Source organism: Haliotis asinina, chromosome 8 (assembly GCF_037392515.1).
Source record: "Haliotis asinina isolate JCU_RB_2024 chromosome 8, JCU_Hal_asi_v2, whole genome shotgun sequence".
Taxonomy (NCBI): domain Eukaryota; kingdom Metazoa; phylum Mollusca; class Gastropoda; order Lepetellida; family Haliotidae; genus Haliotis; species Haliotis asinina.
This window is the reverse complement of record NC_090287.1, coordinates 37,458,871-37,478,773: the sequence shown is the minus strand read 5'-3', so window position 1 is coordinate 37,478,773 and position 19,903 is coordinate 37,458,871. Positions and strand designations below refer to the sequence as shown.

The following is a 19,903-nucleotide window of genomic DNA, read 5'->3' as shown; positions in this document are numbered from 1 at the left end:
AAAAACAGTGCCATATTGAACATGCCTCAACATGTGTAAAATCCCCACAATACACATTAACAGCCTAGAAATCAATATACCACATTCATATGTCAAATACCTGGACATAAAGCATACTTCCAGTCACAGTTCAACCCAAACAGTCACAAAAACACTGCTACAGACATGGCATACTCACATCATTCGACATGGTCCTGTCCGTAGCTGACAATGCTTGCTCACTGCCGGACAGGGAGGCAGACTGCTCTGTCAGAAAGGCTTTGTTTTCGTACGTGTGCTGGTCATCTAGATCTGGTACTGAGGTGGATTTAACGGATAGCTGTTGCTCTGGGGACAGGTCCTCTGCAGCACCACGTTGACTGTTGTCCCCACTCCCAGGAGGACTGACATCATGTGTTGCTTGACCTTTCTCTGCCAGGGATGCAGGCTCTTCTGTTTGTTTGTCTGGTAATATCATGACACAGGGGTTACACTCAGACCATGGTGTGGAACACTGAATAATAGATTACAACAGGAAGATACACGTGTTTATGGCAAGTAGAGGCTGTTGGTTCACAGCTAAGTGCCATGGTGCCAGTACTGTCCCACTGCTGGTGGATACAGGTTTATTGCAGGCTGTAAATCTCAGAACTACTGCCTGACCATTCCACTGCGGAGTGCTCTATCTCATTTGTCAAGGTTGCCCAGATTCCCTTCATCATAACATGAATTATTCTACAACATTATGTTGAAACAAAATGGAGATAGGTGTCTGCCTAAAATGTTGACAATAAACTGTATGTGTCTATCATGTGTAATATGAACGGTTCTGAATGATACAAACACACTCATAAGAGTGAGTGAGTGGTGTGAGTTTAATTTGCTGCAGCTTTTAGCAATATGATGACAATATCATGGGGTGTTGTAAAACATAAATGGGCTTCACAGATTGTACCAATAAGAAGAATTGAACCCAGGTACTGAGTGTGACGAGCGAACACTACTATCACTTGGGTACCCCACCATCCCCACACTCATTGGAAGTGTTGGAAAGATATATTCTAAAAAGAAAACAGTGAAATTTGATTTCTTAATACGTCTTAAGGAACCATGAGTCTCTAAAGCACACTTGAATCAGTTTGATTCATTCCATTCCAACTTCTGCTATATGTACCTGTCAATGTACAGTTGCCGCTACATGTGGTGTGATGGGTGCCATTAGTAAGGCAGGATACATTCACCTTTCACAAACATGGTATCATAAATAGTTTCACAGACACATTCACATGACAATCTCTTGTATCCCAGACAGTGAAAATGGCAAGTGTATATATGAAACATTTGAGATCAAAATCTAAAATATTCCAAATTAAAATCAAGAAATTGAGTCAACATGTGAACAAAACAATGTCACATGACAAACATACTAGTACCTCATTATTTCTGGATGACAATGTTTCTTTACTTGTATGTATCGAGGAGACCATATGCTCTACAATCAACCTTCCACCTCACCAAATTTGGAAATAAGTAGGACATGTGTATGAAAACTGGACATTGATTTTTAATGCTTGCATGGGTTGGACATGTGTCAACAATGAATGCACGTCTGTTAAAGGTTTGCCATTCAGTATTTGAAGGCTAGTCAGTCCGAACTGATTTTAGGAACAGACACAAACAATACAAACAAACTGTGTAAAATTCACATTGTATCAAGCATTCATTTTTTAATCTCAGGTTAGAACCACTGAAAGTCAAAACAACAACACACACACACAACCCCCCCAAAAAAACAAAGAAAGAAAATTAAAAAAAGGGGTGTTTAAACATGTCAATTTCAGAGTTTACCCACATCATTTAAGTCAAATATTCTTGACGAAGCCATGGGCAGATGATCGCTTGACAAGACGGATGAAACTTTCGTAATGATACTCTTGAGAATTGTTTCTTCAGCCAATTCTTAGGAACATCTAAGATCTCTAAGCTGCTGTAGCTCGTTCTTGTATTGCTACTTTATCATTCCAATATCTCCGTGAGCAGAAGTCAGTTTATTCAGTATTAATTAATGTTGGTGTCCCTTAAATACAATCACATTCAAAATCTGTGTGGATGACATCAAATGATGTTCAACTGAATTTACTATCTTTTTTCGGGAACCAAATTTGGGTGAAAATATTTGATATGTCGGGAGATCCTGCCCCCCTATTGTTTATACTGTAGATGGACATTTCTATAATGCATGAGATGCAAGCTGGTGTACATTGAAACCCACCACTAACAGAATCAAAGGAAAACCAATTGAAACCAGAAATAGGAGTCAGTGAACATAGTTTTATGTCACTTTTAGTGATATTCCAGCAATATGAAGTCAGGGAACACCAGACTAGAAATTGAAAACAAATATACTAACTGTTACTTTAAACCTATACGGGAATGTTTTCCATCCATTTCATTCTAAATCAACTACATAGACAGCATTAAATGTAAACAACTGTATATATTTTATAAATGCAGAATGTCCAGAACTAACATCTTAGAGGAGTTACTGTAATAACCATTCCCCAGGGTCGGTCCCCATTAACCATTCCCCAGGGTCAACCCCTGATAACCATCCCCCAGGGTCGGCCCCTAATAACCATCCCCCAGGGTCGGCCCCTAATAACCATTCCCCAGGGCCAACCCCCAATAACCATTCCCCAGGGTTGGCCCCCAATAACCATTCCCCAGGGTCGGCCCCCAATAACCATCCCCCAGGGCCGAACCCCAATAACCATTCCCCAGAGCCGGCCCCTAATAACCATTCCCCAGAGCCGGCCCTTAATAACCATTCCCCAGGGTTGGCCCCCAATAACCATTCCCCAGGGTCGGCCCCCAATAACCATTCCCCAGAGCCGGCCCCTAATAACCATTCCCCAGAGCCGGCCCCCAATAACCATTCCCTAGGGTCGGCCCCCAATAACCATTCCCCAGAGCCGGCCCCTAATAACCATCCCCCATTCACAGACTGCATGCCTTATCACCCACTCAGTCATCATGAAGACAACTTTCTAAATGCCACATTGCTGCAGCTAGAAAATTCCGATTAAACAATGGACCTTTTGATCTGAGGTGTGACACCTTGTCCACATGGTCACAATGAGGACAACCCTATCAGCAAGCTGTCATCATTTGCTAGTACCTATAGTACCTACACCAAAACATTGCACTCACTGTAATAAAAAAATTGACTTTCCATAGAAGTGGGCCTTCCCCACTAACAATATATCTGCAAACATTTCAAGCAGCATGTTGCAGAGGAATCTAGGAATGGTTTATCTTTTATGATTAAGTCACAATGAATATTATCAGAATCATTTTCCGTAGCTCTTTTACCCAGGTTGATGTGACATCTTGATTGAGAGAGAACTATGAGTCTAACCCGATTGGTTTTCAGATTCAGTTAGCCATTTGTGGAGAGCATTCCATGGGAGAACCAGGACACATTATGAGTGTTCATCTTCAGTCTTAAGGATGTAATAGTTAGCTGTTGGCAAATCCTAGCCAATCCCATGTTCTATGCTATATCCCTCAAAGTGTTTAAATGTGCAGTGTTTAGTTAATGTTCGTCTGGAAAGTTTGGAAAAGACTTTTAAAGTAAAACACTCTTTGAAGCAGATTGCGGAAAGAAAAATGTTGTAAAAGAGAAAATTGATCACAACTTCTTTTACTTCAAACCTTTTTCATGCAGACTAATCATGTTTCATCATGTAGCTTTTGCTAAAACAAAATGTCATTTTTAAAGGTGTTCACCATGCACATATGTAAGGCTCGACCAGAAAAGTGGTATTGATTTCAGTAGCACACAATTCCAGTGCGAGGTGAAAGAATCACTTCAAGACATCGATGTGTGTCATGGTAAGCACACAGACTGAGGTGAAAAAAATCCTTCAATTGTGAAATCTGTCAATAAGTTATGGGTTGAAATTTACTTAAAATTATTTAAATATAAAAAAAAATATTTAAGGTGTAATGTGTGTTTGCATTGCATGTGTGTGTGTGTGTGTGTGTGTGTGAGAGAGAGAGAGAGAGAGAGAAAAAGAGAGAGAGAAAGAGAGAGAGACATTGCACAATATTAAGGGATGCATATGGTCACTGCCCTGTGTGTGCGAGTGTGTGTGTGCGTTTGCGTGTGTGTGTGCGTGTGTGAGATATCTAAAAGTGCTCATAAACTTGGTTAAAGTGGGTAAGTGAGTGAGTGAGTTCAGTTTAACGCCACTTTTAGCAATATTCCAGCAATATCACAGCGGATAACACCAGAAATGGGCTTCACACAATGTACCCATGTGGGGAATCGACCCGTGTCTTCAGGGTGTCGAACAAACACTTGTTACTACCCCATCACACCCTCGGTTAAGGTAAAGGTGATAAAACGAACAAAATGTTATCATTGTTAGTATAAATATCAGTATCACCTTTTGCAACATCGGCTTTACTCTTCTGACTCTGCCTGCTGTGTGCACTCTTCCCACTCACGACACTGCTGCGGATGCTGCCACGGTGTGTGGCCAGAGTGTCCTGATAACGCTTGACCATATCGTCATCACTGTCACTGGAAGAGTCATCATCGTACTGGTAGGAAGATCCTGAAAAACAGTGTCAGACTCTTATATACCTTCACTGGGCCGCCATACTGTAACACACTCCTAAAACCCTCTTTGAGCCACCATACTGCATGAGACTCCTATATACCTTAACTGGGCTACCATACTGGGTTATCTGGGTAGAATACTGGGCCACACACCTAAAACCATATAATCACGGGATCATAACACAGTATCGGACAAATTTAACAATATAAATAATATAATAATAAATATATACTTGGCAGATATACGCGCTATAATTCAATATTTTCAGTGGTTTTATCAAAGCATGAAACGTTTGAAGCATGTGATTTGGAATAAGACCTGAGAATATGAAAACATCCGACTTTCACGAAACATCACTTCTTTGAATATCACTTTGGAAATGTCATGGAAAGCTGAATTTGTGACAAAGTTAAACATTTGTGAAACAACAATTCTCATGTTTCCTAATAGCGGTTCATCATCTCGAAAGTATCTTCTCAAGAAACTTTTCCAGCACATGGCACAGCTTTTGTAGCATGCAGTCAGGATTGGGAAGGATTTCTGCCTCTGGAGGAATTGATTATCTGTCAAACTGACTACAGCTCTGTCTTTCACAATGTGCTGAAAGTAATTGAGTAATCATCACAGTGCTATTATACAATCATGTCAACTGAAAAGAAAAAAAATCGTCCTTTTTATACCAGTAACAACTTTATTGAATTAGACATTGGTCGAAAAATCCTGGAAAAACCAGGAGTGTGAGATGAGCTGTTCGGCTCCTGCTCTCTCTTTCCTGCCCACCAAATGTGTAGAATGACTTTTATGCCGCTTTTAGCAATATTTCAGCACTATCACGTTGGGGAACACCGGCAATGGGCTTCACACATTGTATCCATGTGGGAAATCCAACCCCGGTCTTCATTTAACCAACGTTTAACCACTAGAACACCACACCACCAAATGCATAAAAGGAAAAAGATCACACTATTTACAAGCCGTAGGAGGTCAGCACATTGCACCATTCACCAAAATCAGAAAATCTCAAGTAAAATGATACACATTCACTTTCAACAAGATACACACAAGTAAGTAGACTGAACCATTCACACAAAACGAAGATAGAGGTTAACAGAGATCAGTCACTTATTTTCCCACCTTAATTACCAAATTACTAAACAAGCTTGGAACTGCTCAGTGTTGCATCACTGATGTCAGGATCAAACTCACATAAAATAACTGTTGTGTTGACGTCTGCTCTGTTAACTACAACCTTCACGTGTAAAGAGTCTGATAGCTTAATGTGGGTGAAAAGGTCTAAGTGGTGAAGTCACAGATGTTTACAATTTTGGTAAAACAAGTAAGCATAGGTACGGTGTTGACAAATTTGTAAATTTAATAACTGGATGAAAAGGGCAGGAATTGCTGCAGACAAATCAAACATAATTGGGACAAAGCTTGAAACGAACCATAGATCACAGGTCTTTGTCATGGCCATCGCACAAGAGCATGTAGCTGTCCTGTATTTCAAGCCGCACAGACTTAAAGCAACAGAAACGTTTATGTAGCTCGAATTGCTGGTTCCCACTCGATCAGTGACAAGCCACATGAGATGTAACTCTGCCTCAGATCAGTAAACCTTCTTCACTTGCAACACAAGTATAGCGCTGCAAGGGGGTCATTACAATCTGTGATTAGCTCGCTGGGGCGATTGTTTACAGAGCACAAACATTATCTGACAATGCTGAAATATCATTCATCCAGACAGTCCTGAGGGATAAGTGTCTTTGAACACAAAGCTATCTTTGTGATCAGTTTCCTCAATAAGACATAAATGCCATGATTATTCTCCTCTCTTGAAAAATCAGTCAATATTATTGTGGCGGTACGACAAGACCACAAGAATGTACACGCAATAAGCAAACCAGACCCTTCTCTGTCGCTAACATTTCTCAAGCTTGTAATGTATACAGTGTCATTTGACATTTATGGAAGCATTCAGCCACGTCATACAGGAGGTGGGGTAACCTTATGGTTAAAGGATTTGTTCATCACACCAAAGACCCAGTGTAACAGGCCAAACTTTCGCCCCAAACAAACTGTCCCTGGGAAACTTTGGCTCAGTCTGAACAGGGACAAAACTCTGGTCTTGGGAGGGAAACCTTAGCCTTGCCCAAACTTACCCCTCGCCTTGGAAAGGTTCTCCCCATGGAAAGAAACGAACGGGGAAGAAATGGCATGCTACACCGGGTTTGATTCCCCACATAGGTACAATCTGTGAGGCCCATTTCTGATGTGACCCATGTCCCCTGACATGTTATTGCTGGAATAATGGTAAAAGCAACATCCTCACATACACTAAGACAGTCTACTACCATATACAGTACTGTCTGCCACCAAGTATAGTACTGTATGTTCTTGTTGAGCACATTCTGGCAAGGATGTATACTACTGTGCACCAGATCTGTTCCAAGCCTGAGCCTGTCCTTGTTTTATAGTTTTATGTGTATAAATTGTTTATGTTTCCATTGATTTCCCAAGTCTTATTGTAGACGCATGTCTTTTGTCCCTCTCATCAAACATGATTCATTTAGGTGATTCATAATGCACGTACACAATACAAGCTTACTGAATTTTTAAGCGCAGTATGTTCTTGTCAAAATATTGACTTTTAAACAGATGCTGCCTAGATGAAAAATAAACTGATTGAAAAACGAATGATCATGGACACTTACTTTACACTAATAAAACAATGAATTCTCAAATACACAACATATAACATTTATTTTTTATTATGCAGCATACTTCTACACCTTTTAAGAAGGCAAAAATTTGATATAAAAAATTAACTTACTTAGCATTTAAAAGTCTCAATGGTCTTACCCAATTCACTGACAATCAATAGCAATTTCACATTTCATCTAAACATGGCCATATTTCAACTGAAATAATCACTATGCTTGTAAAAATGAGATAAAGTCTCCAAGGACAGGGTGAATCTACTTCCAGAAGTGGATCATCGGCCTGATCAATAAAGCTGTTTGGATTCTCTCTTCTGCCATCAGACTACAGGGGAGAAGATATGGCTGTCCTAACTGTGTCATCAACCTTCTCCTGTAGGAGGACAATAACACACCCTGACCCCTAACAACTAGCAGGAACTAAATGTTTAAAGGGAGCAAAAGGACAGTTTCTTGTGAATTGTTAATGGGTACACTCCCACTCATAAATCTAAAACAAATGACGGTCACGCATGTTTCTACTCAGAAGTCATGACGAGGTGACAGCATAGAGAGTGCACTGGATGATAGTAGCAATAAAGGATAGTGCAGACAAGGCACAGGATGACAGTACAGACAGTGAACTGCATGAAGCTGTTTAGACATACTGCTGCATGATAGTATAAACATGGCACTGCAAGAGGTACTTTAGATACAAAACAGAAGGCACACCATGACACAATACAGGCAGAGCACAGCATGGCAGAAAAGGCTGAGTCCAGAATAACACAATATTGGCAGAGTAGAGCATGACAATTACACACCATACAGCATGACAATGCTGGCTGTGCAAGATGATATAGCACAGACAGGGTACAGCATGACAGTCTCAGCAGACTGCAGCACTGAACAATATAGGTCATGTACGACAAGGCAATAAAGGCAGAGCACTGCATGACAATTACAAATGGAATACAGCATGACATAATACAGACACACCCTTGAGGATGATGTAGTACAGATAGGGCACACTCAGCTGCATGACAGTACAAACAGACCATGGCAGAGGACCATCTGGACACTGACAGGGCAAAGCATGACGGACTATAACATGACACAGTTAAGTATGTACTGACATGGCCAGACATGACAGTACCAACAGAGCTGGACATGACAATACCAACAGAACTGGTTATGACAGTATCAACAGAGCTGTACATGACAGTACCAACAGAGCTGGACTTGACAGTACCAACAGAACTGGTTATGACAGTACCAACAGAACTGGTTATGACAGTACCAACAGAGCTGGACTTGACAGTACCAACAGAACTGGTTATGACAGTACCAACAGAGCTGGTATTAACAGAACTGGTCATGACAGTACCAATGAAGCAGGCACCAACAGAGCTGGTCATGACAATATCAACAGAGCTGGATGACAGTGCCAACAGAGCTGGTCATGACAGTACCGACACAGCTGGTCATGGCAGTTCCTATAGAGCTGGTCATGATGGCACAAACAGAGCTGGACATGACAGTAACCATCAGAGCCGGACATGGCAGTACCAACAGAGCTGGATATGACAGTACCAACAGAACTGGTTATGACAGTACCAACAGAGCTGGACTTGACAGTACCAACAGAACTGGTTATGACAGTACCAACAGAGCTGGTATTAACAGAACTGGTCATGACAGTACCAACGAAGCAGGCACCAACAGAGCTGGTCATAACAATATCAACAGAGTTGGACATGAGAGTACCGACACAGCTGGTCATGGCAGTTCCTATAGAGCTGGTCATGATGGCACAAACAGAGCTTGACATGACAGTAACCATCAGAGCCAGACATGGCAGTACCAACAGAGCTGGATGTGAAAGTACCAACAGAGCTGGACATGACAGTACCAACAGAGCTGGACATAACAGCACCAACAGAGCTAGACACGACAGTACCAACAGCTGGACATGACAGCTTCAACAGAGCTGGTCATGACAGTACCAACAGAGATGGTCATCAGAGTACCAATGGGGCTGGACATGAGAGTACCAATGGAGCTGGACATGATAGCACCACCACAGGTGACTCTTCACCTTTCATACAAAGTTTCAGCCCTCTGCATTTTATAGAAACACTACTTTAATGGAATTTGAATATTATTTGAAAAACAGCAATAAATATAGCTGCGAGCAGCGATGAGGGCTTCTTGGATGTTATGCAATACAGCCATTTGCATCTGTGACGTACTTCCAGTAGTAGTCATGGCTACAGATAATATAGACACATACTACTGCCAGTAATGGGAAATTCGTAATTCTTTATGTTTGAAGTTATGATGGGTTTGCAACAGATGCTACCTGCATTAGAACATCAAAAGAAAAAATAACTTGGTGGTTGTCCATTCAGTAATAAAAGAATGCATACGGCACAGCGATCTGTTCAAAATGTCCAAAACATAAAGCTATAGTCTAAGCTGAATGTGATTCAATGCTGCTACATTCCAAGTCGGTTTACACAGTGCAGACACACTTTGAAAAATACAATTTTGTCCACGTGCAATGAAAATATTTGTCAAAACGTCTTGAGAAAGAAGATATACATAGATATAGCACCCACATGATTGAATAACTCAACCTATTCATGGTGTGTGATAAGTGAGTGGAAAGCTTTAATCTAACCTCTCCAAATGGACAAATACTAGTATATTTCTCCAGGACCGTTGTTGTACAAAAGATATTAAAGCTATAGAATTCCACTAGAATTTTTACACCGCATCTATACTAAGAAGGAATTAATGTTTATGAACTAACGATGATATTTGCTCTTTATGTAAAACTGACCAGAAAGACTTGTCAATGTGAATATGTAAAACAATATGGGAGAGTTTGGAACTATTTTTGAATGCTCATATTCATATCGATATAACTTTGGATACGAATCAGTTACTTTTGGCCATCCAGGCAAATATATCCTGCTGAATCACTTAATCGTACCGAACAAAAGGCATATTTTTGTATGCAATCTAAAGGGCAGCACCTTATCAATGGTTAAAATTATAAATAACATAGACAATGTTATGCCACTGAAAAGTTGAAAAAACAACAAGTATAATGCCTTTGAAAACAAATGGCCTCCAGTCACAAAAAGATTACTTACAGATATTACATATCGTACTGTCTTTCGACAATAGTCGCTTGGTGTTAACAATGTACAATCCCTGAACTTTGCAGTTCACGCATACGTTACAACCTTAATCAGATGAATTATGTATGATTGTTGTAGACCAAACTGTCCCTGTGAAGACGTTATTAATTACAACGTGGAAAAGTTTCTCACTCAATTTGAAATTAATGTATCTATGGAAAAGCAATTAATGAGCTTTGAGTTGAAAAGTACATGAACGTAGGCGCATTTATAGGAAGTCTGTTGTATTTAACCAAGTGAACATATTCATTTGTGGATTTTGAAATAAATTTTTCAAGGTAAGACAGCAATCAGATTTTGTACCTAAAGGATAGATCTTTCGATCCATCTATCCTACACACACGATGCTCCGTTTTTCAGTGTCTCTTGAGTCAACAACCTTCCCGATAAAAAGCACCATGAAAGTGCTCCTCATAAAATAGGATTGGGACGCTAAACGTCGGTGTATGCCTTTCCGCATGTTGTGTGCCAGCTGAACTACTAACATCTGTAAACTCGTTAATAAAAAATATGAGTTTGAACTTGAAATAATACGAGCAAGTCGGCCTAACACACCGCTGCTTAGCCAGACGCTGAAGATTTGTTTACTCGCGACTTGGAACGAATTTCACGTGCATTTCATGCTCATGCAGTGACAATGAGGGTGAAAAGGAGAGAGATGCAAGTAAACTGATTTTCAATAAGTCTTGATCTTGCAATTCATTCAAATGCACGTAAAAGTATTTATAATATTGATAGAATACGGAAGCTCGACCGAAAATATTATATAAGTAATCATAAGTTACATTCATGGTTTCCTCGCTGCATCGTTAAATATCCACACTGTTTTAGGCAAGGAGACTCATCGGAGGCCCCACGCTTAGAACAGATGGGATATTGACCGATACGCGTCGGCCTTTGCTTGTTGATGAATTTACTTGTATGAATCCACGTATGCACTACAGAACACACAAAACCTTTATCTTTTTCGCATTTTCAGATAGTTTTCAGATATATTCATAAGCCTATAAAAGGCGTTTCAGCAAATAACTCTAACTGATTTCAATTGAAGCTCAGATCAAATGTATCTGCTAAGCGTTAGTACTTTTGACATACACAAAGGCAGGTTATACTTATATACACAGAACTCATACATATCGCCAACTTTGAACGAAACGACTGAACTTAGAGACAATAGTGAGTGCTGGTGTGCGGTCCTGTGAGACACATGTTTGAAGGAGCGGCCGTCATTGTCCTCCCGCTTTCCTTCAGATTTTCGTGCTCTTTCCAAGGGTTAAACGTTAAATGCTGCGCCAAATTTTGGCACATTCCGCCGCGTATTCATGGGCCGTCGGTGATAAAAAGAAGTGCCTATTTCCTTAATAAGCAGAAACTTGGGGATTTTGATGGCTACTATTGTTTACGGTGACGTGTACATAGATTCAAGCACTTTCGGTAGATATTTAAAGCGGTCTAAGCAGGAATATTAGAATATTTGCACCGCACTCTTTCCTTTCATTAGGGGGCACGTCTCAAATGTTTTGTCTCCTTTTTGGCTAATGCAGTATGTATCGCCGTCAAAACAGTGCATTTTAACACTAATGTCGTTGCTTAGGGAGGTGCCTAGAGACAAAGTATGGCAAGTTTGAAAGCGGTAGCTGTTGTAGTTGTAGTGCAGCAGATTTTGGGAGCAAAGTAGTCAGAATTGGGCTGAAAAACAGCAGCAAAAACTTGAATCGCAAATAGCAGCCAAACGGTGCATTTTAGCGACTCGACCCGTCCAGGTCCAGGCGAAATTGTAGCCATTTTGATTGCGCATCTGCTCAAGAAGTTTGGTAGTCATTGCAGCAGTAGTTTCGGAGATATTTGCATTTCAAATTGAAAATTTCGAATTAATTTTGATCTATCTGCCCTTTGCTATTGGGCCCACAGCCTAGAGATTTTAATGGGGAATATCTACACCTCGGTGCGCATCTGCCTGATTTTATTCAAGCGATTCTGTCCACTGGTGCTCTTTGTAGCGCTGGAACAAAATACGGCGGAAAAATAAATAATAATAATAATAAAAACATCAGTAATTACAATAGGTCTTTTGCCTTATGGCAAGAAGCCCTAATAAGAAAATCGTTATTTTTGAGTTTTTCGGGGTTTTGACACTTGCATTTGATAGTATGCCAAACAAACATTTTTTTAGTCAAGGTCACCAGGTCACGTGTCAAGGTCATTTAACTGGTTAGACACAAGAAAAAGACCCTTTTTTCGCGAGCTAAGACGACATTGTTATTGCATCTAGGCTGAAAGGAATTAGTGTTTCTGCTTTGCCCGGACCCGCTGTATCATATGCGCTGGTTAGATTTGCTGACAAACCTGTCCGTTGTCTGTTCGTACGTCTGTCCGTCAAAATACTGTATATCCATTATCTCGGAAACTATTAGACGTACAGAGTTGAGATTTTGCACACTGCATTCCCTTGACTGTGCATAACGATGCTGTAAAAATCAAGTCATTCGGATTTCAACTTTTGTTGCTATGGCAACCCCGATAAACGAAAAACTTCAATCCAAGATGGCGGCCAAACGGTTAGAGATATCGAATTTTGACCCCGCCCAAAAATGTTCGCCTTCGCATGACCAAGCCACATGCAAAATATGGAAGCGATTGGATCAATAGTAAGGGAGTTATATGCTGTTTTATGCCGTTTTAGACGCATATTAGATTTCTCCAATTTTCAAAGCCACATGGCCGCCAAACGATGCAACTTTTGATATACATGTAAGAACACGAAATGTTAAGCATCTCATGCTGATGCACTATGCCGATTTTCACATCATTCTGTGTAAAACTCTAGTAGCTACAGCGTTTCAAATGTACTGTCATAAGAATCTGAGGAAATCCAATATGGCGGCCAAACAATTCACATTTTCACATGCATCAAAGAACAAAAAATGTTTAACACATCAAGTTACTGCACACTGCAAGATTTTAGCTGCGTAGCTGTAATAGTCATGGTGCTGCGATTTTTTGAAAATACATCTCAGTTGAAAATAAACAACAAATGTAAACATCTCCATATGCGTAACTAAGCAAGATATCGCAACAAACTTTCACTTGCTACATATTATAGGTAGGTATTCTATATCTGCAAAATTTCAATGTTCTGCTGTCAAAACTTTCAGAGTTATGGATTGCGGAAAATGCGTACTTCACAAAATCTGCAAATTTCCTTTCAACAGCTTCAATCCAATATGGCGGCCGCATCACGTGACTTTTGATATATGACTAAGAATAAAAATTGTTCACCAGCCAAAAGCAACTTCAGAACATGTATTTCAAGTGTTGTATCTGCTACGTATGGCTTGCAAAAAAATTCAGAGAGAAGCCTGTTTACGTTTTTGTAGTCAACTTTTGAGCCGAAGTAGCATCCAATATGGCGGCCATCGAATCCGCATTGTCACATTTGACGATGTCGTTGCTTAGGGAGGTGCCTAGAGACAAAGTATGGCAAGTTTGAAAGCGGTAGCTGTTGTAGTTGTAGTGCAGCAGATTTTGGGAGCAAAGTAGTCAGAATTGGGCTGAAAAACAGCAGCAAAAACTTGAATCGCAAATAGCGGCCAAACGGTGCATTTTAGCGACTCGACCCGTCCAGGCGAAATTGTAGCCATTTTGATTGCGCATCTGCTCAAGAAGTTTGGTAGTCATTGCAGCAGTAGTTTCGGAGATATTTGCATTTCAAATTGAAAATTTCGAATTAATTTTGATTTATCTGCCCTTTGCTATTGGGCCCACAGCCTAGAGATTTTAATGGGGAATATCTACACCTCGGTGCGCATTTGCCTGATTTTATTCAAGCGATTCTGTCCACTGGTGCTCTTTGTAGCGCTGGAACAAAATACGGCGGAAAAATAAATAATAATAATAATAAAAACATCAGTAATTACAATAGGTCTTTTGCCTTATGGCAAGAAGCCCTAAAAATCTTCATAAAGAGAAACCCAATGCCAAATATCAACTTCTTAACTCTAGCAAGATCAAAGAAAACAATTTCAGAGCAAGTTCAAAGTACAAATGGTGCAAGGATGTGTAACTTTTAAGCAGTCTGTCACAAGAAAGAGATGACCCTTTGATGTCACGTAAGTCCCAAGGTGCCTTGACAGTCAAAGAAATGACGTAGACCATTCAAGGGATAACTGACACGCTAACGAAATTGGCAAAACTGCTTTCCTGGAATCCTTTGACAATTTAGGCTTGGGTGATCTTGTTGAAAGTTTGCCGGGACCATCTTACCAACAGCCTCATTGCTCAAAGCTTTTCTTTCTGACCCGAAGTGAAAAGTGAAACACTTACTTTGGGGCATTCAATCGCAACAGTCAATTTAATTACATTTATTATGTTATGAATAAAATAATATTTTGTTATTTCATTCATAAAATAGAATCAGAATTCTGAAACTCTGTTGAAACACTGGCATTAGACTCACTTGTTATGTCAAAATGACACAAAACTAACTGAATACTACCTTTGAGTTAGGTGAGCTTCAGAAAATATGTGTCCTGGGCATTAAATAGAAAGATTGTTCACAGTGATGTCTAATTCCTAAAATTATTCATAACACATGGCGTACTAAACAGGTATATAATTGTAGTGTTTAAATCACCTAAGTATCAAACCATAACTACTTTTTCATATAAACCAAAACATTCAATCACTATCACTAGTGAAACATGGTTAATCTATTTATTATGATGCTTTCATGGTTGGATTATGAGGATTGTCGTTTGTTTACATTGCTGCCTAGACACCTTGCATCAAGTCATAGCTTGAATGGCATTTACACTCAGACCATGGCATTTTGATTTATGGCCAGACAATTTTATTTCTTGATTTATGGATTTTTGTCATCAGAAAACCTAAAGGAGAGAAAATTTTGAAAAAACCCCCCAAAAAAACCAAAATAAAAATATCAAAAAAAAAAAAATTAAAAAATCACCAATCAAAGTAATATTCCTTCTAAATAGACAAAGTATTTATTTAACTTTGGGCAATTCATAAAGTGTAAATGGGGCTAAACAAAAAATAAAACAAAAAAACCAACATAAAAATGTTTTCTTGTAAGTTTATTTTTTGGGCCAATAAAAGCATTTGGATTGCATTTGTTGAGCTGGAATTGTTATTTTAGTTTTATTTTCTTATTCTTGGAAAAATACAACAGGTGGTTCTGTAAACAGTAAGTAATATTGGTCTGGTCTTATACTGATGCAATCAGCTATCATTGGAACTAATATAGAATGTCAGTTATGTCATGTTGCTTAATACTTAAACTACAGCAACTCTAGGAACATCTATGTTAATATTTCATAACTATAACACATCGTCTTCTATACTTGTCTGGTGAAATTGGGCTGAACATTAACTTGAGAATATTTTGCTCATATTATGAAGTGCATGTGTGTGCATCTGCTTGTACAAGCCCAGACTTACACGGGCTTTATCATGTTTATAGTGCTAGCTCACGGGGCAACCAGTTACGCATTAATACCCCTCTCAGACTCATTATGCTGACATCGAGCCGACCAGTTGTACTCATTGATGCCGAGCACCAGGCAGGGATCAACAAGTACCATATTTGACTGTGTTTTGGTATGAAGTGTCAAACCCAAGACCTTCTGTTCTTTGGGCAGATGCTCTTGCCACTACACCACAGAGGTCATACATGGTCTTGAGACAACTAGAAACTGGATAATGGAGGACCTAGTTTTAACACCATTTTGAACATGCAGTCAGCTTATTCTGTAAGAGGAATGAAAACTCAAAGTGATTAAGTTGTAACAGTCATGTAAGTTTCATAACGTAATCAAGACCACCGAGTCTCTGGACACCTGGTCCTCGTGACCTGATTAGTTAACACTGAGTTAACATAGTAAGGATGTTACACAGTTCATAAATGTTATAACATTGGTGAAATCCATGGACAAAATTCTGGGGCTGACAGACCAAGCATTTCAATCAGAGAAATCTGAACAAAAGAATCAGCAGATCCTGACACAACTAAGGCATCCAACTCTGCATTAACTTGCAATGCCATACAACATTGCTCCCCTTGAAATATACAGAAATACAGAAACTCACCATGGTATCTGGAACAAAAATGGGTGGCCATTCTATGTAGACACCTAACCAAGAAGTTTTTCATACACAAGTGTTTTCTGTGATGTGAAATGACATGGGGTTTGGTTAGTGTCATGGCTGCTTGTGTTGGTCCCAACTAATGATCAAGACCACTGACATCCCATACTATGTTTAACACTGATACCCACATCGACATATCATACTGACTCCAGGCTCTGATTCAAACTCTAATTGATGTGTGCAGGTAGGGCAACATCTCTGTGTGAGTCATTTGCTCGCTTGTACATCATGTTCAAACAATATTCATGGAAAGGGTTACAAGAAATAGGTTTCACTCATTGTACCCATGTGGGAATCAAACCTGGGTCTTCAGAGACCAGGAGAACACTTTAACCACTAGGTCACTCCATCGTGTTGTCACCTATTAAAATATTCTAGTAATGTATCTTAAATCTGATGCAGCCACAACCCTTACACTAACGACAACATTAGGCAGTAGGCTTTTCAGATGGAGACAATATTTGGCAAAAAATCATGCAAAATTGTTCTTGATTAATTTCATATATCTTGCACAACCAAAATGATCACTGGAATTTGAGTCCATGACTCCGACTGTAATCGTAGTTCCAAGCAGACACTGGGTATTTTTATTTTCAGCTGTAAATCAATGCCTCCAGCTAGGAGTATTGAATTACAACTGCTGTTATATGAACATTCGAGAATGATCCTGCTTTGACATTTCAGCAAATCTCCATCATGTACAAGTAATGATATAAAGTGTCACTTCTTAGCCAACTGGGGCACCAACTGATTTAGACAGGCTGAACAGGAAACACAGGCACCAAACACAAACAATAGCTTTCATACCCCCTTTGCAAGAAGAACAATAACTAAGATCATAAACACATATCATATAGAAGGGCATGCTATGATTGATATATGCAAGTGTGTATTTACATGTCCCACTACAACACCCAACCTCAAAGTAAGTGATATAGTGAACGAGATCGTCATGCTCTGATAGTTCTACAACCTGCCCAAAGTATAATACAAGGTACAAACCATTGACTACATTCGAGTCAGTGTTCTCATCTTTCTTCCTGCGTTTTGCTGCAGCTCGCTTCTTCCTCCTCTCCTCTGTCCCTTTAGCTGAGCTGGCCGAGAGGTCACTCAGGCCGGACGTAGATTTCTTCAGCCCATGAGTGATACAGTCGGTTTCGTCACAACTGTCATAAGCGCTTGCTCGTTGTGACTTGGGCTCTGTCGGGGACTTCTGGCTGAAGCCACAGCATAGGGCCAGCAAACTTTTTGTGGAGAAGTCGAATCCCGAGAGTTTGTTGCCAAACATTGACACCACGGCTTTAACCCTCCTCCAGCATTACATCCTACATCTCTTATATCAATACTCATACAATTCACGAGTGGCAGCTATTCACAAGAAGCAATGGTTGCAGTATACACAGGCAATATATGTTAATCCGTGGAGACAGGAGTGTAAAATTTCGCCTTCGACCTACCCTGTGAATCTATGGCAGAAATCCAATACAGGACATTCAGTAAGAAATATAACATGGAATCCTCACATCAGTATCACAAGCCAAGAGGTCCGTCACATGGATGAAGAAACTCTTATCATATCCACAGGGAAACTTTAACAGAAAGATTCCTCCTTGTCCTGCATGCATCCATCAGCAAGACTATGCTTGTGTTGTGCTACCCATGACACATCCGATTGTGAAGCATTGTCACAGAAAAACCCATCCCATCTTGCACTTCATCCTACCATGTCAAAAACCAGCCACACAAACTAGACTTGAGCTATCGCATGGTCTGCTAAACGACCTGTAAACACTGGAGATATTGATTTGCCAAGGGAGGTAATCCCATCTACACCCTGCTCACAGCAGGTGAATTTTGATGCTATAATACTCATCAGTCTATAGTGGCAGAAAATAAATCAATGATACATGTAAATACTGCAATTCTTAATTCAATTCCTTGAACACGATGTCATCTCCAATACTGCGTATTAATACTGTACATCTCAAACGGAGAAGCAGTCAACCTTGTTACATAACTGTGCTGCAACACAATTACAGATATGGCTGTTCTTACGTGAATTCATAGGAAAATCATGGACAATATTGGATTTTAATATTTAATATGTTTCAAAATTGTAATATGGCAATTTCAGTCTTCTCTACCATCATCTCCAATCATTACTGCTTCGCTACATTAATACATACAGATTTGATTGCTTCTCTCAGATTCAAGCCATAAACGCTAAGTGTTATCTTAAACCTCAAACCCAGTGTGAAATTTCACTTTACAATAAAAATTTGATGTGCTGCGTTTCAATCTTCACGTATATGCAATAGCATTGGCAGTGGATCTATACTACTGGTATTTGATCACTCTGAGTGCCAGTCACTCATCAAGTTAAATTTTGAGACATCTAGAGTTAAACACAGTTCCACGAGTTTTGTGATGACAGGATTCATCGGAGTGAGTGTGTGAGTGAGTGAGTTTAGTTTCCCTTGTACTCAATAGTCTTCCAGCTATATGGTGATGGTCTGTATATAATGGGAGTCAAGACCAGGCAATCCACCAATCAACAGCATGAGCATCAATCTGAAGACTGATCTTCATGGGTCTTGACTCACCCAAATAGACAAAAGGTTACTTCATCTTAATTCAGCATTTTGACGTCACTAGAGTCCATTTCGTTCCTCTTCGTGCACTCCACCCCCGTAATAAATAGTGACCAGTGGCAATATTTTAATGATGATTTGTTTAACAACCTTTTCAAGATTAAAAGAAACATTCTGCAAAATAATCACATAGTTGGTTGATGTCTCCAATCTGATCAGCATTCACTGAGTATTTCATGTTCATAAGTTTTTAAGCACGATTGCAATCCATCTGTTGGCTTTAGAGTCACAAGCTCCTTTCCCTTAAACATACTCTTACCAAACAAGATGATTTATTGCTTGGACTGTGTTCTCGTTTGTCAATGTTTTGATTCAATGTTTGAATGGGCAAAATAAAAAAATCTTGAACTCTCTGACCTTCTCAAGTCAGAAATATTATTGATTCAACTCGTTTACTTGTAACGTCTGCACTCAGCTAGAGGTTAGATTGGTGACAGGACTGCAGAATTTCTGCAGTATGTAATGCTGTTGTTCCACAGGTAACTGTTTCACTGGATGTGTTCAGCAGTGGAGGGATGGAGGAAGGTGTTATCAAGTTTCAGATCTACTGCTCACACATTACTCACAGAAAGACA

At 39.7% G+C, this 19,903-nt stretch overlaps 1 protein-coding gene across 2 annotated transcripts in view; it reads right to left on the bottom strand.

The window, feature by feature from the left end:
* Positions 1–19,903, bottom strand: part of LOC137294437 (synaptotagmin-14-like) — a 70,014-nt gene that overhangs the window by 18,900 nt on the left and 31,211 nt on the right. For both annotated transcript variants that reach the window (XM_067825445.1, XM_067825446.1), the window contains exons 4-5: positions 4,431–4,601; positions 179–444 (exon numbers count right to left, since the gene is read on the bottom strand). In XM_067825445.1, coding sequence (XP_067681546.1) covers positions 179–444; positions 4,431–4,601 — 437 coding nt within the window. The remainder of the gene's footprint in view (positions 1–178; positions 445–4,430; positions 4,602–19,903) is intronic.